At 40.0% G+C, this 23727-nt stretch overlaps 1 protein-coding gene across 1 annotated transcript in view; it reads right to left on the bottom strand.

Moving 5' to 3' along the window:
- etv1 (ETS variant transcription factor 1) overlaps positions 1-23727 on the bottom strand; it is a 139041-nt gene that overhangs the window by 102498 nt on the left and 12816 nt on the right. The window contains exon 7 of the mRNA XM_048608512.1: positions 7832-7915. Coding sequence (XP_048464469.1) covers positions 7832-7915 — 84 coding nt within the window. The remainder of the gene's footprint in view (positions 1-7831; positions 7916-23727) is intronic.

The raw sequence follows: 23727 nt of genomic DNA, 5'->3' as shown, positions 1-23727 counted from the left end.
TAGGTCTGCTCTACCATTAGAAAGAGATGACTGATGATGGTTTAACCTGAGGTTCACCACAAACTCAGGTGAACGGAGAGGTTGAGAAGCAGAGTCCTTCATATTAACCTCATCTGGAAGGGAACTGAACCCACGCTATTGGCATCACTCTGTATTGCAAACCAGCTATCCAGCCAACTCAGCTAACCAATACCCCATCACGAACATGCTTCCCACTGCTGTGGACACTGTCTACAAGATGGACAGAAAACTGTTCAACCTCAATCGGTTGAAATCCAAGAGAAGAAAACAACATTCACCTCACTTGTGAAACTTCAGCACGCAGATGACACTGTCATCTCTGCTCTCTGAGCATAATCTTCAAGTGTCATTAAACCTTTGTGGAAGCATAGCAAAGATTTGGTTTCAGCCTCTACTTCAAGATAACTCAAATCTTTGACCACCCTGTCCCAGGTCAAGTTCCGGTCCATTCCTCCATCAAGATTGGTGGCGAAATCCTTCCACACATGGAACATTTCCCCTACCTGGGAAGTTATCTTTCATCTAAAGTTGACACCAATGTGGAGATTCAACATCACATCAAATCTGTGAGCACCAAATCTGGATGTCTAAGGTTGAGAGTCTTCAACAACCATGATATCTGTGCTGATACCAAGATCCTTGTGCATTAGGCAGTCATCCTTCTTACTCTTCCATACTGATCCCAAAACTTGGGTTACATATAGACGACATTTCAAGAACCTTGAGAAGTACTATCAACATTGCTTGAGACAGATTCTGTGCATCAACTGCAAGGAAAGGCGTACTAACCTCAGTGTTCTTGAAGCAGCTAACAGCACCAGCATCGAGGCTATGATCATCCAAAAGCAACTCTACTCGGCTGGTCACATGCTTAGGATGCCCGAGTTTTGATTGCTAAAGCAAATCTTCTTCACCCAGCTCAAGGAAGGCATTCAGACGAGAGGTCAACAAAAGGAAATGTTTCAAAAACTCCCTGAAGGCTTCCCTCCAGAAATGTCACATAAGTGTCAATATATGGGAGACCCTCGCTCAGAAGAAACTGATTTGGAGGAAACTCCATTATAAAGGGACACAATTTTTCAGAACACATAGTGATCAAGAGCAAGTATGGAAAAGGAATCGGACAAAGGAATGCCAATGATCTCAAGGCCAGGGGCCAATTCCACCTGCTAAAATGTATGGTCAGAGATGGGGCTCTAGACCTACAAAACCCTTGACCAGTGACATGAAATTTCCTCAGCAGGCAATCATACTCATAAGGAAGTGATTGCTGACAATGGCAGTCAGCAGATGATGACAACCCAGTTACAGACTTCCTGTGTGTGCTAGTTCATCAAGAGTTTGTCTGATCATGTCATCTCGAAGACTGCTGACTGTCTGAAGTGGTCTCTCGGTCTGAAAATTATTGCACATGCATACCAAACCATTATCACTAAGAAGGCAGTGCTGGGCAAGCTAATGGGGCTAAAGGTAGACAAGTCTCCTGGCCCTGATGAAATGCATCCCAGGGTATTAAAGGAGGTGATGGGGGAAATAGCAAATGCACTAGTAATTATTTACCAAAATTCACTGGACTCTGGGGTGGTTCCCGCAGATTGGAAAACAGCCAATGTGACGCCTCTGTTTAAAAAAGGAAGTAGACAAAAAGCAGGTAACTATAGGCCAGTTAGCTTAACTTCGGTAGTGGGGAAAATGCCTGAATCTATCATTAAGGAAGAAATAGCAAGACATCTGGATATAAATTGTCCCATTGGGAACACCCAGCATGGGTTCATGAAGGGTAGGTCATGTTTAATTAATTTGAGGACATTACTTGCATGATGGACAATGGGGAACCTGTGGATGTGGTGTATCTGGATTTCCAGTAGGCATTTGACAAGGTGCCACACCAAAGGCTGCTACATAAGATAAAGTTGCACGGTATTACAGGTAATGTATTGGCATGGATAGAGGATTGGTTGACCAGTAGAAAGCAAAGAGTAGGGGTAAATGGGTGTTTTTCTGGTTGGCGGTCAGTGGCTAGTGGTGTGCCTCAGGGATCAGTGTTGGGACCTCAATTGTTTACAATTTACATAGATGATTTGGAGTTGGGGACTAAGTGTGGTGTGTCAAAATTTGCAGATGACACTAAGGTGAGTGGTCGAGCAAAGTGTGCAGAAGACAATGAAAGTCTGCACAGGGACATAGATAGTCTAAGTGAGTGGGCAAAGGTCTGGCAGATGGAGTACAATGTTGATAAGTGTGAGGTCATCCATTTTGGTAGGAATAACAGCAAAATGGACTATGTTTTAAATGGTAAAAAATTGCAGCACGCTGCTGTGCAAAGGGACTTGGGTGTCCTTGTGCACGAATCGCTAAAAGTAGGATTGCAGGTGCAGCAGGTGATTAAAAAGGCAAATGGAATTTTGTCTGCCATTGCTCGAGGGATGGAGTTTAAAAACAGGGAGGCTATGCTGCAGCTGTATAGGGTCCTGGTGAGGCCACACCTGGAGTATTGTGTGCAGTTTTCGTCTCCTTACTTGAGAAGAGATATACTAGCACTGTAGCGGGAGCAGAGGAGATTCACTCCGTTGATTCCAGAGTTGAGAGGGTTGGATTATGAGGAGAGACTGAGTAGACTGGGATTATACTCATTGGAATTCAGAAGAATGAGGGGAGATCTTATAGAAACATATAAGATTATGAAGGGAATAGATAGAGTGGAGGCAGGAAGGTTGTTTCCGCTAGCAGGTGAAACTAGGACTAGAGGGCATCGCCTCAAAGTAAAGGGAAGCAGATGTAGGACTGAGGTCAGGAGGAACTTCTTCACCCAAAGGGTTGTGAATCTGTGGAATTCCCTGCCCAGTGAAGCAGTTGAAGCTACCTCGCTGAATGTTTTTAAGGCAAGGCTAGATAAATTTTTGAAAAGTAGAGGAATTAAGGGTTATGGTGAGTGGGCGGGTAAGTGGAGCTGAGTCTCAAAGACCAGCCATGATCTTATTAAATGGTGGGGCAGGCTCGCGGGGCCAGATGGCCTACTCTTGCTCCTAGTTCTTATGTTCTTATGTTCAAACTAAACCAAAAAGGTGCCCTTCAGGGCCAACCAACCAAGATAATTGGTCCAGTACTACGCAGTAACTCGTCAATGTAGAAGGAAATGTATAAGTATGTTGAGAAAGTCAAATAGTCAGAATGAATTATACCGAAAGCAAGAAAACATGACAATTCTATCGACAGTGTCTCTAAGTGATGGAAATGCAAGTTCTATACAAGTCAGTCATTAATTGTGTCAAATGCACGCCTCTAGTCAAATATTTTGACAATTGTTCCATCTGCTACTACTTTGTCCACTTCCCAACATGAACTGGTGGATCATCTAAAATGTATAATGCATTGTACACAAAAAGTAGCTCCAGGCTTACAATAATTGATATGTGAATAGAACTCCACTATTACACCTTTTGTATGAGAACTAAGACTGTAAATAAAATTCTGTGTGCACAATGCAAGCCTCAATGATCTTTTGTTGATCTGTGTGTGTTTTGTCCCATATCATTTCGAAGAACATTATCATAACCTGCCCATATTTTGAATAAAGCATTAGTCAAACAGTCATAGCTGTTGGTATATTTGCAGCTGTGTCAGTTTTTATTACACAGGGGAACTGTCAGGGAGTCAGCAACATAATTTATGATCTTGAAGATTCAGAAAAGGATTTTTTTTACTTCAAAAAGCATCTGTCTATATGTAAAAAATATTTAATTCCTTTATCAAATATATTTTCTAAGACTTTATTTTGTGTGTTTGTTAGTTTACTGTGAGGGACTATCAGTAATAATATCAGGCATTTTGTAAACATTCCTTTGCAATGTTAGTTTAGGTTTCAAGATAATACAGTTGCATCTTCAAGCTGTGCTACTGCTGATGCAATGGGCAACAGTTTGCATACAAACAAGAAATTGTCGACTCTGCTCCTTTACATTGTGGTGACATCAAACAAAACTTTTCACTATCCTAAATAAAAGTGAGCAGGCATCTATTGTGCTGCCAAACAGTACATAAAATGTGCTCAAAACAATGCCATGAATAAACATGAAAATAGTAATGTAAACAGAAAAGCTTGGACCTTGGTGTTTATTTAAAGATCTTGTAAGGGAAATGAAAGTCCAAAATACTGAATGAACTATTGTCACGAAAGATACATGTCTGAACTAGCTGATAAAAAAATAATCAAGATGAAACCAGTTCAGAAAAGAAGTCAGGATTTCAGTCACCCATGACACTATTTATAGGTTAAATAAAATCCACTTTGCAACATCGTCAACCTTATAAAATGTTGAGACATGTATTTTTCATGACAACTGCTAAATCACTATTTAAAATTTGTATCTCTCTCACGCAATCTTAAAATAGGCATCAACAAACTACCTCACACTGTCAATTTGTTATTCTTCACTTTGTAGAAGTAATAACCTTGAAATCCTCAGAACCACCAATGCATTTGATACAATGAACCCCCTGCTTCCATAAATTATGAATTGCTTCCATAACATTTTTGCCTTTCAATTCATATTGTACAACATTTTAGAAAATGAGTCTGAACGATTTAGAACAAGGCTGTCATGCTTTTGGACACTGGATTGCTTTTGTAAACCAGGCAATGTATAATTCCAAATTAACGGAACATGGATGCAGGACGAGGAATTTTAGTTTGAAATCCGTTCCATTCATCACTGAATGCAGCACCAATGTCTGAGCAGATTTTATCTAAGCAGACACACAGGTAGCACGGAGGCCTGTTGTGGGTTAAAAACCTATTGTTTCATCAGGACATTTTACTTTGGCTTCTTAGCTCGGCCAGTGTCACACTCCTGCACTGGCCAGCCTATGAGAAAGTGAATGGGTGAGATGCGTGTCAAAGGAAAAATTTCTAGTTATAGAACATTGAACATAGAACTGTACAGCACAGTACAGTAGTTATAGAGGCTCTTGCAATGGTCAGAATCGCTGAACTATACAATTATTTCCATAACCCTTCAGCAACAAGCATGGAAAGGAGCCTTAGGAAGGCCACCCCACTATCAGGTTCTCTGTCCACCCCATCTCCACTCATCACACAGCCCCATCTGGTGTCTCACACTTCTTTAGATGTTCTCTGTCCTTCTTTTCTCTGCACCTATTCCATTTCTCACACTTACACCGCTTTCATTTCTCTCCTGGCAAAGCAAAAGCGAGACAGGTCAACCCAAGGAGAGGCAGGGAATCAGGGTTAGCGAACTTCCCGCTACACCATCTTAACAAACACTGACAATGCATGCTGACCTGATCTGCTGGTAAAGAGGTAGTGCTAATTCAAGATGAGAGAGCTGATCATCTGCCTGTAGGCTGTGTTGACGGTCTCGCCTCAGTGTGCTGGTTTCCCCGGCCTTACAGAGCAACATGTGTCTGGGAGGACAGATGGTGTGGTTATTGATCCTCCTGATACTGTTGGTGTTTTATGCAGCTCTTCTTGTTCATAGCTACAAAGTAGACTGCATAAGGTGCTCCCAAGACATAACAAAGGCTCAGATAAAGCAAAATACTGCAGATGCTGGAAATCTAAACAAACAGAGAATGCTGGAGAAATCTTTCTTTTGAAGAAGATTATTTGGACTCAAACTGTTAACCCTGTTTTTCTATGTTTACAAATGCTGCCAAACCCACTGAGTTTCTCCAGCATCCTCTGTGCTTGTTCCAATAATGAAAACTGGCATCAGGGAACTCCATGCTAGGTAAGTGAAGTGCAACACGTGAAGAGAGTTTCAAGAAGATGGAAATCGTCATGAAAGCATTCTCTCAGAAGAAGGGCAGTGGGTCTCTGACTGAGGCAAGGCTACACCTAATCAATTTTACTGTCTGCAAGTGTCCCAGGCTACTGATTTCACGGAAGAACCAATCCCCACTGTGCTCTCACCTTGTTGACCCTGGTGAGTTCCACACAGCTCATGAAACCCATACGTTGGCTGTTAAATCTGAGATAATTGCTGCTTTGAATATTTAGAACATATACTCAATAGCTACACAATGGCTCCCTGCTCACCTGCAAAGCTGAATCACTGAGCTCCCAACTCAATGCCATGTTTCAGGGCATTAATCCTTCTCCACCACCCAAATTTACTTCCCTCTAAAATTCTCATCATTTAACCACCAATATGTTTAAGACATCAGTCAGGCAGTCTCATAAACCCCACTTTTTATAATGAGAATTTGCACTGCCCATATATGGCATACGTAAAGGTCAGAATCCCCATACCTTCCAGCAAGAGACTTCATAAAGTGAAAGTGAGGTAGTTCTGATTGCTCGAATGACGTTTCTGCAAATGATTTACATTCCTCAGAATTTGAGGTGTTCAGGAAGAGAGAAACTTACGGCAGTCTTGCACTAGGCCCTGCTTCTACATCACTCCAGAACTGACCCTCTGTACCCTCTCTTGAAAACAAAATCATTTCACTCACCTCCAAATGCATTTCTCCACCACAACGCTGCAGCTCTAATTCACTCCGGTGTCTTCTGTCCTCAGACTGTAGCTTCCTGTGTATTGCTCCTCTCTTTGGGGTTAACCATTCATTTCCCTCATTCCAACAATTTGAAACTCTTTCCTTAAATGCCCCTTTCCTTAGCTTTGCACCTTGTAAAAACCCTTCTTTAAAATCTCTTCAACCAATGCTTTCACATGTCTCATTTAACTCTCCTGCAGGGCTGCCATTCCTTTCAATTTCTTTCTGCACATTACCTTGACCATACAAGGACAGAATGAAGTTCGACTGTGATAATTCACTGTGATCTGACAGGCTCTCATTCTCACGACACACAACATATGGAGAAAGGCCATCTCAGAGAGATGAAACTACACCCAGAATGGGTCAGCTTACTCAGGTCAGGCAGGAAACCCAGCAAAGAAACTGAAGGGGCTTTTGGGGAGGGTGTGTAATAATTATGAACTCCTACTTGTTGCGTGGCCTTCCGATCAAGGATTTGTTGAACCCTCAGGTGCTGGTTCAGGGATCCTGAGAGAAGGCAAAATTTTAGTGGAGGCTTCAAAAATGTGGGAAAGTAAATGGTAGAAGAAAGCCTATGCGTTTTGACATAAGATTAAATATTGTCTATTAATGATTTTACTTTCTTTAAATTAGTTATGGAATCATTTTTCCGTAACACTTTAAATAGGACGAAACAGCATAAGGACTCTAACCTGGAGTAATTCTTTTCATTTCCTCTTTTAAAAGTATTTATTCAGATGAATGAGTTTGCAGTCAGGATTAACAAGCAATGAAGCACTAAAAAGAAGGCACCAGCACCATAAACGACCACATGCAAGGAAAAGGAGAGTGAATGGGAGAATGGAAACACTTTTTATTGCAGTTATTACTTTAGTTATAGTCATTCTATAATTAGTACTAATTTCTGTGTGCATAATCTTAGACAAATAGTCAAAATACCTCAAAATATAAAGTTCCACCTTATCTAATTCATTCTAAATTTAATTATTTCTTGACAGTACATTGAAATAAGCTCCCAGTCATGAACCCCTCTGAGCTAAGAGGCGGAGGACTTCTCGAACCATGAGACTTTTCAGCACAAATAGCTACATTCATGTGGATATACATCTAAATAAGTAATGATCTTGACTTTCTGGAAAGTTTTCTTTTCAAAAACCAGATAAAACAAACAAACAGCTTAAAGAGATGAAGTATTCCTAGATCAGAAGGGGACAGCTCGTGGTGTGTTTCTGAACTTGGAACATGTTAGTGTATTGAGGAAATTGGAAAGAATATTCGAAGAACAAGTTACCCATTTGTGACCAGCTTCCAGTGACAAGGCAAGAATGTCCTTTGAGCTGCTGCGTGGAGTTGGTGCAGGGTTTGTGGAAAGGATCTTAAAAAAAATTAAAATAAAATCACATTTAAAAACCACTTATCATCCAGTTGCTGTGCAGAGTAACTAAAAATTCAATATATTGTATAATCCAGTCATTTTGAAGACACAAGAACTAAAGTGGGTTTGAAACAGGTTCATATCTTAATAGGGCAGCTCTACGGTGGAGATAATGCTGAGAGCAGAGACTGGGAAGCTTTTGTTAAATCAAGAGTCTGTTGTAGATCGGCTTACACTGGATCAGGTTTACAGATAGCACTAAGTGCATTGTGATGGTACTTATTGATCAACGAAATATAGAATCGTTTCCTCTATTATCTAAAAATGAATAATTGTTTTATAAAAATAGAAACATTAAATCCTAGTCATTTAAAGAGCTGCAAAGAATCAAGCCAGATGCATCAAAAATATAACATTTAAGAACTGGGAATAATTTCATTCACAATTTCACTCTCCGCACTGCAATAGCATTATGCCACTGATTGATTCCTTTCTGTATTTTGTTTAACCAATAAACATATAGCTAAACTTTGCATGAGATAATTACATTAAAAAAATTCAGTTGTACAAGTGTTTGACAGTTAATAGTTTCAAAGAATTCATCAGTCAATTTTGCTAGACCAGAATGTAACTCATTAAAACACAACCCACTGTAAAATCATTAAATGCGCATTCTTAAAGTTACAGTATGTGCAAAAATGTTTCACCTCTAAAAGCCATTTCTATATCACATTAATCTCAAGACTGATAAATATAAAATATGCTGTATGTAATGATCAAATTTCAATCAAATTAACCAATATAAATCCTGGTTAGACCCCACCAGGAGTACTGTGTGCAAATCTGGGCACCACACCTGAGGAAGGATACATTGGCCTTGGAGGGAGTACAACATAGATTTACAAGAATAATACTTGGACTTCAGTGGTTATGTTATGAGGAAAGATTATACAAAGGAGAACTCTTGTATTTTGAATTTAGAGGGTCAACGGGTGATCTGATTGAAGTCTTCAAGTTATTAACAGGAAAAAGACAAGGTAGATAAAAGAAACTTTTTCCATTAGTTTCAGATTCTAGAATGGGGGGGAAATTGTATAAAAATTAGGGCCAGGCTGCTCATGAAAGATATTAGGAAGTACTCCTACACACAAAGGGTGGTAGCACTTTGGAACTCCCTTCCGCAAATGGAGCTGATGCTAGATCAGTTATTAAGTATAAAAATGAGATGGATAAATTTCCTTTAAGCAAAAGGTATTGAGGGATATAGGCCAAAGGCGCAAAGGGCTGAATGACCTACTCTTGTTTCTATATTCCTATGTCTTGCCCCCTTTAGTAATGAATTCTCAATTTACAAAGCCACGTATTGGAGTCATTTGCAAAAGAACTCATTGCAATCTGTGACCTTGACACGCATGTACACATTCACACTGAGTAAGGGACAAACTATGATTTTCTACATGTCTGACACAGGCACAAGCCTGTAAGGATGCCAATGTTATTCTGTACCCTTGGATTTTCAACACCAATACTGTGCTGTCATACATACAGTGTCACTTTGAAATACATGCTAGAATGATTCTAAGCACCAATAAGGTGCAGTACTAGTCATTATATTTATAGATAGGAGACTTCATTGTAACAGCAAATCAGAAATTTCTGCATTACTAACTAGTAGTCTAAACTTAATCCACAACAAATTCTAGAATGAGCAGCCAAACCCACTATGTCACGGCCTGTTTAAATCCATTTTCCCAGATCAGTACAACAGTAAGTACTTGAGATACATCACAGCCTCTCAATAGCTCCTTTCCAGTACATTTACCCAAGCTAAGTACTCCCCAAAACCCATTACTAAGAGGCCTAATCTCAGCTATCAGCTCAGCAGTCTTTTATGGAGCCATTAAAGCATCTCACTTGTTTACAGTGACTGAAATAGCAATGAATTATATCTGTGACAGTATGGCAGTATCAATTAACTGCAATTAGAACACAACAGAGATAAATTTGAGGACAGTGCCAATTTATATGTTCTTCTCGTATGCTATTTGTTTTGAATATTCTCTGTTTCAGTGAACGATTGAAGGACAAGCAAAATCACCTCTATTCTCATTTGTTTGAACCTTCTGCCATGCATACAGCAACAATCTGCAAGTCAAAGTGAAACAGGTGCCAACACAACAGGGTGTACCTGTTGCCGACAATGCCTACAAATGTGAAACTCACTTTGGATTTACAGGTCAACATGGGCTGGCCTTCTAAGCTGAAACATAGATCAGAATCACAGTTCTGTTGAGCTTAATTTAGCGGTATTTGTGAAAACCCAGCATAGCTTGAAATGTTTTATTGGGTGAGGTTCAAATCTTGCACCACAGCTACCTATCTTGCTGCTGAAAATTTCAGCTTTTGAGTGAGTTCCACACTTCAGCTTGATATCCTGTTCAACCCAAGTGCACATCTCCATTAGAGTAACAAGCAACAGAAGATGACAGAATCTTTAAACCAAATCCAGGACACTGACAACTCATCACTGTTTCTAATTGACCAATAGTTTAAACTGGCAGGGTTCAGTAACTTACTGAAGTCCCTTTAAGAATCATATCAACGGTGATAAATGTGTCTTTTTAAACCAAATGCCTGATCTGTATCAGTGAGCCCTTTGTACAGAACTCAGAGTTTGTAATTTTCATACGTGGCTATACTATTGAAAAAGATGAGCAATACATAAAGAGATGCTGTAGTACAAAACCACATTTTGAAAAATGGCATTTAAATGTACAATATTACGAAATACAAGCAGCTGAAGAGGCACTTCGGTTGGCCAAACTCAGCTTGCTGAGATTTATCTACATAAACAATGGAAGTATAACAGTCAAAGGGGCATGGAGTTATACTGCACAGAAACAGGCCCTTCAGCCCAACTCATCCATGCTGACTAGGTTTCCGAAACAGAACTAGTCGCATTTGACTGTGTTTGGCCCATTTACCTTTCAACCTTTTTGATTCATGTACCTGTCCAAATGTTTTTTTAAATTAAATTAATTATACCTACCTCTACCACTTCATCTGGCAGCTTGATCCATATACACACCACCCTCTGTGTGATAAAGCTGCACCTCAGGTCCCTTTTAAATCATGCCCCTCTCAATTTACACCTATGCCCTCTAGTTTTGGACACCCCTAACCTGGGGAAGAGACTTTGGCAATTCACCTTATCTATGCCCCGTGTGATATTATAAACCTCTCAGGTCACCCGTCAGGGTCTTACACTCCAGGGAAAAAAGTCCCAGTCTATCCTGCCTCTCCTTATAACTCAAATCTTCCAGTTTTGGTAACATCTTTGTAAATCTTTTTTGCAACTTTTCAAGTTTAATAACATCCTTCTTCTTGCAAGGCGACCAGAATTGTATTCAATACTCCAAATGTGGCCTCACCAATGTTTTACACAGCTGTAACATGACGTCCCCACTCCTATTCTCATTGCTCTAACCGATGAAGCCAAGCATGCCAAACTTCTTCTTCACAACCCTCTCTGCCTGTAATGCCACTTTAATGGAACGATGTGCCTGTAACCTAGGCCTCTCTACTTGACAATACTCCCCAAGGCCTTACTTTTAACTGTAGAAGTCCTGCGTTGGTTTGTCTCATCAAAATGCAAAACGTTGCATTTATCTGAATTAAACTCCATCAACCATTCCTTGGCTCCCTGGCCCAGTTGATCAAGATCCTGTTTTACTCTTAGATAGCTTTCTTCACTGTCCATTTTATCACCAATTTTAGTGTCATCCACAAACTTACTAACTATGCCTCCTATATTCTCATCCAAATCATTTATATAAATGATAAACAACAGTGGACTCAGAACCGATCCTTGCAGAACACCACTGGTCACAGGCCTCCAGTCTGAACAACAACCCTCCACTGTCACCCTCTGTCTCCTACGATTAAGCCAATTTTGTATCCAATTGGCTAGCTCTCCCTGGATCCCATGTGATCCTGCCTTACTAACCAGTCTACCACATGAAACCTTGTGAAAGGCCTTGCTAAAGTCCATGTAGACAAAGTTTACCACTCTGCCTTCATCCATCTTCCTCGTCACCCCTTCAAATAATTCAATCAAATTTGTGAGAGTATTTCAAATGCACAAAGCCATGCCAACTATCCCTAATCAGTCTTGCCTTTTCAAATGCACACAGATCCTGTCTCTCAGAATCCACTCCAAAACTTACCCCCTATTGACATTAGGCTCACCATTCTGCACTCCCCTGGCTTCTCCTTAGCACCTTTCTTAAATAATAGCACAACATTAGCCACCCTCCAGTCATCTGGCACCTCACCCATGGCTATCAATGACACAAATATCTTTGCTCGGAGACCAGTAATTTTTACTCTTGCTTCCCAAAATGGCCTGAGATACACTTGATCAGGTCCCAGGGATTTATCTATCTTTATGCATTTTAAGACCTCCAGCACCTCCTCTTCTTTAACGTGGACTCTTTTCAAGACATCATTATTTACTTCCCTGTGTTCCCTAGCTTCCATGTCTTTCTCCATGGTAAATACTGATGAGAAATATTTGTTTAGGATTTCACCATCTCCTGTGGCTCCACGCATAGACAATCCTGTTGATCTTTAAGGAGCCTTAAGTTCTCCCTAGTTACTCATTTGCCTAAAATATACTTGTAGAATCTCTTTGGATTCTCCTTTACCTTATTTATGAAAGCTATCTCATGTCCTCTTCTTGCCCTCCTGATTTCTCTTTTTAGTATTAATGGTAAGGTGCTGGGGAGTATTGCTGAACAAAGGAACATTGGAGGGCAGGTTCATGGTTCCTTGAAAGTGGAGTCACAGGTAGACAGGATAGTGAAGAAGGTATTTCGTATGCGTGCCTTGACTGGTCAGTGCATTGACTATATGAGTTGGGAAGTCATATTATGCCTGTACTGAGCATTATTTAGGCCACTATTGGAATACAGCATGCAATTCTGGTCTCCCTGCTACAGGAAAGATGTTGTGAACTTAAAAGGGTTCAGAAAAGATTTACAAGGATGTTGCTATAGGGAGAGGCTGAATAGACTGTGGCTATTTTCCCTCGGAGGCTAAGGGGTGACCTTATAAAGGTTTATACAATCATGAGAGCCATGGATAGAGTGAATAATCACGGTCTCTTCCCCAGGGTGGGGGAGTCCAAAACTAAAGGGGATAGGTTTAAAGGTGAGAGGGGAAAGATTTAAAAGGGATCCAAGGGACAATTTTTTTCATGCAATTTTTTTCCATGCGTGTATGGAATGAGCTGCCAGAGGAAGTGGTGGAGGCTGGTATAGTTACAATATTTAGAAGGCATCTGGATAGGTATATGAAGAGGAAGGGTTTAGAGGGATATGGGCCAAATACTGGCAAATGGAAGTAGATTTGTTTAGGATATCTGGTTGGCATGGACCGAAGGATCTGTTTCCGTGCTGTATACCTCGATGAATCCTTGACTCTTGAGTACTCCTGCACCCCTTTTACTCCTCACAGGATCCACTTGATCCCAGCTGCCTACACCTAACCTGTGCCTCCTTCTTCTTCTTGACCACAGCCTCAATATCCTCTGTCATTCCTTTGCTACCGGCCAATCATTTAGCAAATCATATATTCTTTTGTGCCAACAGTTTGAAGTGGCACAGGACATTAATATTGTTTGAACAACATTCTTGTCAGAATCACTGGCTAGTCAGAACTGCGGGATGATAGAATTGCATCAAGAAATACTGAGTAACATACAGAACTTTTATTTCAAACACCTAAGTTTGATTTAAACAGTCTTCTCACGTTTTGCAATAATTCAGTTAAGGAATATGACAGTCTCAATCTAGTTTCTAAGATAATTACGAAGTAAAATTGTAAATGTCAGCATTATTTGGCGAACTCAGCCAGGCACAATCAGAATGGCCAATGTAAAAAATAGCTAGTGTAAGATAGAACATTCTAGAAGTTAAGCACAGTTGTTGCGGCAAAGGTAAGAGAACTTAATTCTGAATCAGCTGTGAGACTTGGAAATGCTTGAAATTGACAGGGATACTAAAATAGAATGGCATTGTTTCTCCTACTAGTTCTTGAATTGATGCCAAAGAAAACCATCTATAAGATGAAGATTGACCGTAAGTCCTTAAGAAATAGGAACAGGAGTAGGCCATTCAGCCCTTCAAGCCTGTTCCACCATTCAATAGAATCATGGCTGATCATTCCTTGCATCCACATTCCTACCCTTTCCTTGTCACTCTTGATTCCTCTACTGATCAACAATCTATCTATCCCAGCCTTAAATACACATAAGGGTTCTGCAGCACCCCCCAACAAAACTTTTTGCGGCAAGGAGATACAAAGACTCAAAACCCTCTGAGAGAAGAAATTATTCCTCATCTCAGTTTTAAGTTGGCTCCATCTTTATTCAGACAGTTTGCCCTCTGGTCCTACGTTCTCCAATGAGGGGAATCATTCTCTCAGCATTTACCCTGTCAAGCCCCATATGAATCCTTTATGTTTCAATGAGATCACTTTTCATTCTTCTAAACTCCAATGTGTAGGATCCCAATCTATTTAGCCTTTGCTTATAAGATAATTCTTCCTTATGGGGGAAAATCCGATTGAACCTTTTCTGAACTGCCTTCAAATAAAATAATATCTTTTTATTGATAAGGGGACCAAAAGTGCTCACAGTACTCCAGATGTGGTCTCATTGGACATTGGGCAGTTGCAGTAAACTTTGCCACTCTTATACTCCAACCCTTTGAAATAAGGGCCAACATTTCATTAACCTTCCTCATTACCTGCTGCACCTCATGCTAGCTTTCTTTGCTCCCAAAGAAGCAAAGTCTCCCAAAGTCCTTCTGCGTTGCAGCTTTCTACAGTTTTTCTCTGTTTAAATTATATTATTTTCTTTCATTCTCCCTTCCAAAATGAACAACTTCATGCTTTCCCATAATATAGCCCATTTTCCAACTTTTTTGCCCACTGACTTAACCTGTCGATATCTCTCTGTAAACTGTTGTATCCTCTCACAATCTGCCTTTCTGCCTATTTTAGTGTCGCCTGAAAATATGGCTGCAGTATATTCATTTCTGTCCTCCAAGTCATTGACAGATATTGTGAACAGTTGCAGTCTCGGCACTGATCCCTGTGGATCTCCACTGGTCGCGGGTCTCTTATCCCCACTCACTGTTTTCTGCCAGTGATCCATGCCAATATACTACCTCCAACACCATGGGTCCTTATCTAATGATTTAACCTTTTGTGAGGTAACCCTCAACATTGCATATAGCATTAGGGAGTAGGTTGGAGAAACTGCAGCACACACTTATTTAGAGTTTCCTCCTTGTTCCTCGGCTGTTGGAGATTTTACCAACAGGAATTATACTTTCAAGCCTATAAGATTTCATTGCAAGCTTTGTATGGATTAGACGTTATGGTGATGGCTGTTATCAAAGTAAGTAAGAGAATCAAATTATAGTGCTTGCAGATCATTAAAAATGCCCAACCATGGCTACCATAATAGTGTAGTGTTACACAGAGCCATGAATTTAATAAATTGTTGATACATATTCTGGGCACCACAGGAAGGATGGAGGTCTGAAGAAAGGTGATATCCAAAACATTAATTAATTAATCCCTCATTCAGATGTTGTTGTGATTTTAAGCTAAAGATTTATTCAGCATTTCACTTCTGCACTAAGTATCACTCAGATATTATAAAATATATCACTTCCTATATTCATAAAACATGCTAATCCCCAAGAGGGAACATCAGTTCAGTACCAACTGCTCCTGCCTATTATGAAAACAGCATCAGGCACTTGATGGCTACACGTAGATTCCAAAACTAAATTTGGAATCCTGAGACTTAACAATGTTACAGTCACTTGCTGCTGAGTTGCAGATCTTAACATTGATTTGACTTAAAAATCAAAATAAAATGAAAAACAGGAAGCATAAACAGAAAAGTATTTCCATACATTGTACAAAGTCAGCAACATAATTCTGCTGATCACTGACTCAAAAAGGCCAAGGTCAGAGTTTAATATCTTGCAGTGTACCCAACTTCCAACGTTAACACACAGAAAACAGCACTTATGACTTGTGTACCAAAAGCCAGCTGCACAGGCCTTGAACAAATTTCTATTAAAATTAAACGGCTGCTAAGATAATAAAGTCAATGGAATTATAGGGACTTAAAAAAAAATCTGGCAATAAACACCTTATTAGCACCAGCCTTTTCAGTGATGCTGTTTAATATCCCATAAAGTTTGAGCCACATCCTTGGATGAATTTCTGCCAGTGAGCTTTCTAATGGTTGTTAAATGCAATTTACGGATACAGAACGATATTATAGGGCGAGGCTATATGTTTGTACAAGTTGCAGATGCATGCAGACATCAGGCCTCAGTGCCGATCATTATTAACGTTATAATGGCCTTTGCATTGACATTTTAGGGTGGCAAACTGCAAAACCGCACTGTTCCTAAATCCCAATGTTGTTCACTTGCAGAATGAAAAGTTCACCAATTCATTGCTTTGCTTTGCTTTGCAAAAAGGAACTGCTGGTTTGGATAAGTGGGCATCAACCTGAAGAGGTAATTCTGTTTCCCTCTCCTCAAACTCTGCCAGATATGCTGAGTGTTTGTAGCACTTTTGATTTTGGTTCAGATTTCCAGCATCCGCAGTATTACGCATTTGTTCTTCTCCATCAATACAGTTGTTCATGCAATAAAATGAATCAGTTGTACTCGGTGTTACAACATCAAAGTATAAATTTTGAAAATTATTCTAGATTTAATTATTGAAAGAATGTCAGGAAGTTTAAGCCCTTTCCCAACTTTAAAATGTGGACTCTGTACCTGATAAGTGTAGCAATTTTGTACAATGCTATAACGGTCAGTTTAGTCATATTTTACAGCCAATTTTACTGCCTTCCAGTTCCTAAAGGGCTAAATAAATTCAACTACTGAGATACATGAGAATGTGAATGCATTTTGTGGTAATTTACATTAGCTGTACTATAGTGTTATTTTTCTTCCATGCTTGTTCAAATAAAATCTATTCAACTTGTGAACCACCTGACCAGTTGTGCTATCACTAAATATTCAATTTGTTTTAAGGGTTGAAGGACTAAGACAGATGCCATTGAAATATTTGACTGGCTCACATGTACATTTGTGTGTAGCAGTATAACAAATGCATAAGTATATGAGTTACACGTGGCTTTAATCACGAGAAGCAACTCGGCTGTAAGCCAGATGCCACAGCAGCAGGGGCCAGCTCTGTTAAGAGTTTAGTAATACTGTAGATTGAATACTGGAATGTAATTTTCATTTTGCAGAGCATTTAAATACATTCTGGGCTTTAAACATGGTAAAATGGGTTAGCCAGAAAAGTATTTACTAAAAACAGATAAGTGCAACATCATTCTGTTTCGAGCCCTTGTTCATTCAACAAAGCAAAAACCACTTATCAATTATTTATTTAATTGAAATCGAATCTCGTTAAAATTAAGGCCAAGGTTACACAACATGCAAGGGGTGATTTTTGATTGACCTTATATGTTTTACAGCAGTTTTCTATCAAGCTAGCAGTCTAGTCTAATCCAGATCCTATATCTTTCAATAAAAATTAAGCAAAAAAAACGCTGCTGGTGTCACAATGGTGACGTTTCAGAGTTCCAAAGACTAAAACTCAGACATTTAATTGAAGATCAATCCATCAGCTTTTCACGAGAGGAGGGCTTGGATTTATTGATTCGCTGCTTCACCTTCTGATGTACTATCAGTCTCGTTGGCTACAACGCAGCAGCACAACTCATCAGAAACCCTGGCGACAGCCAGCTGCAGTCAGTATATTTCAGAAAGGATAAGTGAGTGGAGGGAATCCAGGATGAAGAGACAGCCAAAAGGGGCGCAGTATTATACTGAAAGACTGTCATAGGATCGGACCACAATGTAGCAAGTCAAGGGCAATCAGACAGCGCTGTATCCCGGGCTGTGTGCCAACATTTACATGGATAGAAAAGGTGTAGCATAAAAGAACTGCTATTCCGGCCTGAATCTTGAAAGATTGCCCAAGTACAGGTAAAAATTTAATTCAGGAACAGAAGAAAGCGACAACTGCAGATTTAAGCGGCATCAAGTTAACTGTTCTTGCGTTCATAGTTGCTTGGTTAATATTCTCTAAAACGAAATCGTACCACTGTCCTGTTCACCAACAATGTCTGGATTTTTATTTATTTTGAAAGGGCATTTATTCTATTTTCTCCAGATTTCTGTTTTGTCATAATTGTCACTTTGTTTTGCTACATAAAGATTCCGCATTATGATGAAAGACAAAATAGCTGTCTGAAATTATATTAATGCATGGTCTGTACTTCAAGCTTCTAAAACAACAAAGGTCAAATCACAGGTATTGCACTGCCCCAAGCTGCTAAGGAAAGCTGAATTTTAATTATTTATTTATTTTAAAGCTCACTCCAACTTAAACACACTGAACCCTGCCATTCACTTGTAAAACAAAACCAATCAAATAAGATAAAAATATATGAAAGTTGTGAATTAAAAAGATTTCTTTGGCACCTTCTGTCTAGCTAATCCTAAATTTACAATACTTAATACGTAAACCTTGCAGAAAATCTTTTTTTCACAACTTTGTAAGATACAAACATTGTGCCCCTCTTGAAAGGTCTTGAAACCTTTGGGAGGATTACATGGGACGATTAATCAATTAGATCTACAAGGCACACAGAGTTTGGCAGTCTGTAAATGGGATGTTTGGGGACTGAGCAAAGCTGAAGCAGCAACTGTTTTCATCTCTATTGTATTGGGAGTTTATGACCTTAATGGGCTGGCTTCAGTTGAAGTTTCTGACAATGGTTCAGTATCATGTACATGGCTCACGGCAAAACTGAAGACAAGTCTCAGCTACTGAAATCGTTGTCAATGTCCAGAATCCAAAACAAAATTAGGCTCCGTTCCAAGTTGTCTGTTCAGATCTTGAACATATTTCTAACATTTTAATTCTTCATCGCCTCTAAATCTAAACCCCAGTATGATCATGGCAGCAAGGCTCAAGGGAGGTGGGGGGGCAGGGGGACATCACTTGGACAAACTTAGTTACTGTTTACCCCGTTAAGTGATCAAAGAAGTTCATTTTCTCAATGTAGTCCTTTACATTGTTAAATCCTTTATGTTATGTTTCACCATTAATGCCTCCAAAATCCAAACTGATTGTTTTTCTACTGGCTGTATTCTTTTACAGACAATTGTACTAGGATCAGCCTATTTAAATTTGTAAATTCAGGGAGAACATTCTGTATTAGGGTTATTTTTTATTGCTTCTTCCAAGTAATGCGCACATTCAAATCAATTTAAACATTACATTTGGAAGCGAGCAATATACTTTTAGTACCAAATCTTAAATTTATTCCTCTAAAATTTTCTGAATTCAGATCTGGTTCGCTGATTGGACATTTTTCTTCCAAGTTCTGTTTCATAAAATACACGCGTTCAGAACTACATAGAAATCCGTTTTGAAGTTACATGGCAATGGAAATTAAAATTACTTCGCTTTTCTGCATTCAGGGTCGTTCGGTTGTTAACAGCTCTACATTTCTTAAAATACAAAAAATATATAAATTCATCTATTGCACCCAACTCCATTAATCACGTTTACCTTTCAAGAATGTTTTTAATATACTTTCTTTACTAGAGCTGCATAATATCCTGTCCCAGCAAGGAAGAGTTGAGGCCTTTTAACAAGGCTTTGAATCCCACTACAGGAGTCACACTTCCCTGCAGTAGACTATAGAGTCCTGAACTGCTGACCATTTGGATTAGCGGTTGGTGGCTTATTCCTTTGCCTCCTCCCCACCAACCTACAGAGTTTTTTTTAATTTTAAAATCACAAGGTACAGAGAAAAAAAGCTGAGCAAAATGTATATGAAACAACAGGTAAATGGTTAACTAGGTCACAGAATTATCCGATCCCATATCTACAGTCTGCTGCATTGTATCTGAGATAATTGCAATATTGATTAAAAGACCAATGAACATATTTTAAAATAATTCCTTGTTTATAAGGAAATATCCTTATAAATTTTTATTCTGTTATTGATGATATTCAGATCACTTGTTCAGTAGATATAATCTCACAACCCATATTTGTGCTCCTTGAGAAACTGACATATCCAGGTCTGAAACAAAGTAGGTGGAAAAGCTCAGCAGGTCTGGCAGCATCTGTGAAGGAAAAAACAGAGTTAGCGTTTCAGGTCCGGTGACCCTTCCTCAGAATGGGACCTGAAACATTAACTCTTGTTTTTTCCTTCACAGATGCTGCCAGACCTGCTGAGCTTTTGCAGCAACTTTGTTTTTGTTCCTGATTTACAGCCTTCGCAGTTCTTTCGGTTTTTATATCCAGGTCTGAGCTGACTGAGTTGACCCTAGACAGAGTTGTGATGCAGTGCTACAAATTGTCTCAGGTTGTCTTGGCTAGAAAAGGAATTGCCTCTCCTGATCACTATCCAGTGACTAGATATGAATGTGCACATTTTGAGTAGCGTGAAGATATGAGTGTGTTGTCTTCCATTTCTAAATGGCTGACTAGCACTCATTTTTAATGTTCTTAAGAATAGCCACCAGATTATCTGGGGAGAACAGGACTAGAGGACATAAAATTGATTAGCTACACTACATCCCTTCCTCCAACAACTGCAGCTTTCTTTAAAAAGCTACAGCAGTATTGAAATGTTAACAGGTTTACTGTCAGAGCAGTTTGCCAAACTTGCTTCTCGACATCTGTCACTGTGCATAACAAATCCACATTTTAATGGTGAAGGAAGGGCTGTTGAGAGAAAAAGCAGAAGCTCTTTAAAGCAAAACGGTGCCAAGATCAGGATAATCATAAATATTGCATGAACAATTACAAAGATATCAGCAGACATAGAACTTAATATTGAGATTTACACATGAATGCTTGAATGAGCATTTTAAATCTTCAACACTTCATAATAAAATTCAAAGCCAAAGGTCACGCTGATCACCTCCAAACAAAGGTAATCACACTGCATCAATGTGCATACAGACACTGAAATCACATGTGTAAATAAAATACAACAGCTAATTCTCACACTTGGACACAGTAGGGACTGCAGATGCAGGAAGCTAGAGTCAATGAAGGTGGAGCTGGAAAAGCACTGCCGGTCAGACAGCATCCAAGGAGCATGAAAGTCAACGTTTCAGGCCAAAACCCTTCATCAGGACTCAGTCTCAAATTCTCATAACTGGGATGATCTCCTAAAATGTATGCCACTGTAAACGATTTAATTGTCCACTTGTGCTGAGGCTCACTTGAAGATGCTAAATGCGCACCAGAACTGCTTGTGCGTTGTTGCACAAAAATTGCAAATATGGATTTAAGCATTTTTTGGATGTGTAAATCCACTGTACTGCCTGTAAAACCAATCAAAATGTCCATTTGTGACTGTCTGTCTGTCATCACAACGTTTTGCCAATATCACTGTAAAATTCATATATGTTAACAATGTTGAATGTGCTGTGATGGTGCACAGCTTAAGCTAAGAAGCCAGTTTTTCACAGTCAGACAGAAATGAATGACCAGGTCCTAAGTACCACTGAGGACAGTTGTTCAGCTTTTGTAAGCAGCCACTGCTCATTGTTAGAGAAACACAGTTTTGCTCTTGTTCTAATTGGGTATTTCTACCTTTAACAGCAGCAGTGTCAATCCACATGCATTAGAGCATTGCATAAATTGACAATAGCATAATTGATAGCAAAGATGTCAGTAAAAATTGGGTGTGGGATGGTTTTCTCCTCTGATCGACAACAGCAACAACAAGCTACTGCTAGAATTCTATCAACAAACATCACTAAACATAGGATAACTTATTTATTGCTATTTATGCCACTGCTGCTTGTAAAGTTTTCTTATGCAAAAAATGAATGTCTACCTGACTCGCGCAACTGTATTCCAAAGTAATTCACTGTACATAAAGAACTTTCAGGCATTTCTCACCTACAGCACTATGTAAACACAAATCCTCTATCCCACTAAACTACAGCAATCACAGGGACGGCCTCACAGACCAAAACAATTTTTCCAAGTTATAAACTTTTCTTCAAGATGAGAGTGTTTCATATTTAGTAACCTAGGCTGAAGCTCGCGATATTTTAGCAATGTAATGTTTTCATTGAATTTTAATGGAAGGTTTCTCTTTGTGAGGCCTTGCAAGTTTTCTTGTGCTATTGTGCCAAACTCATCTTGTTCACTATATACCATGGCCCTATGGCACTCCTCTTGGCTGACGCTACCTGGCCCTCTCATTTGTCACAGCTGATAGTACTCGCCACTGCTGCAATACCCTGGGATTCCTGGTGCTGGCGTTATATTTAAAATGTTTTCGGGCACGAAGTCAAGTGCTGGTGGATATTTCACCTGGACGTGGCAGACAAGAAGAAATTAGCACCTCTTTTTGCCAACAGAGACTTGGAAATCCTTTTGGATGGGGTGGTAAAGAGAAGGGGTTTTCTCTTCCCAAAGAACTGGCAAGAGGAGACCATGACACCATCCCTGGCAGCCTGGTCAGTGTGGTCTCAGCCATCTAAAGGAAGGCGCAGCATTGTTAGGAAGAAGGATGAGGACTTTCACCACTCCAAAAGGTAGGTGCTACCGACTTCTCTCTGCCAAATCAAACTCGCTTTTCCTCTGCTACTGTACCCACTGCACCCTGCTCTACTGCTGTCAATGTTGCCTGCAACACCTTCTGTCACTCGCTGTCACTATTCACTCCCAACCCAGTTCTCCCAGACCACTAATCCTTCATGGCCTCTGCACCACCCACTCACTCAGGGCACCTCGCCAACTTTCTCCCACTTGCACAGGCACTAATAGCTGTGCCACCCACTTTCATTTCACTCAATCCATCCCTTTCCCTCATTTGACAATAGGGCAGGAAGAGTCAAGATGGGTGATGGGGTGCCCAGCATTCCCTACAAGGGGAGAGGCCTGACCCTGACAGCCCTGAGTGGCCAAATGTCCATGCCCAAATCCCTGGACTGAAAGCAGAGGCTGCCCTGAACTTATTGTGCAGAACTCCCTATTGGGTCTCTCCCTCAACCTGACTGAGGTCTATCTCTCTTAAACTTGGAGGCACAGTCATTTGCTTCCAATACAATACACTTGCCACATACATTGATGGCATAAGGTGCCATACAGCAACATGACCACCTCCTTGACTGATTACTACTGACAACCATGGCAAGTTTCCTGGCTAGGTATCTGTGTTAAAAAGCAAGTGGAAACAGATGTACTTTTGCTGGCACAGGTGGAATGCATGTGCACAGACACTGCCCGGAAGGGTGCCATGAGGCATTGGTGCCCGGTGTCCTAGATGGAAGTCCAGAGGAATAAGCAGCAAGCAGGAGTCGTCGGTGCCCGCTCTGACATTCATGTTGGCAGTTCTTGGCATCTAGTTTCTATCCAGCATGAGGTAGAATAGGAATGTGTATACTAATAGGGTGAGATTAGGTATTAATTTGGGTGATAATAAGCAATAATCCCTGTTAATAAACTTCTCGCTGCTCATTAGCAAGAGTCTCATCCCGATATTCAGACCTCAGTTGGAAAATATAACTGGTTGCTCCTAACATCAAGGAAGGCCTTGCTGAATTTCTCACAAAAGTTTCCCAAGTAACAGCCCTAGTCATTCAGGGCCTGGGAAGATTGGGCCCATAGTCTTCTTTCACAACATTTCCCCTTTAGTCGCCACACACACA

This window comes from Rhincodon typus, chromosome 2, assembly GCF_021869965.1.
Source record: "Rhincodon typus isolate 14 chromosome 2, sRhiTyp1.1, whole genome shotgun sequence".
Taxonomy (NCBI): Eukaryota; Metazoa; Chordata; class Chondrichthyes; order Orectolobiformes; family Rhincodontidae; genus Rhincodon; species Rhincodon typus.
The sequence above is the reverse complement of the archived record's forward strand: the minus strand, read 5'-3'. Positions and strand labels throughout refer to the sequence as shown.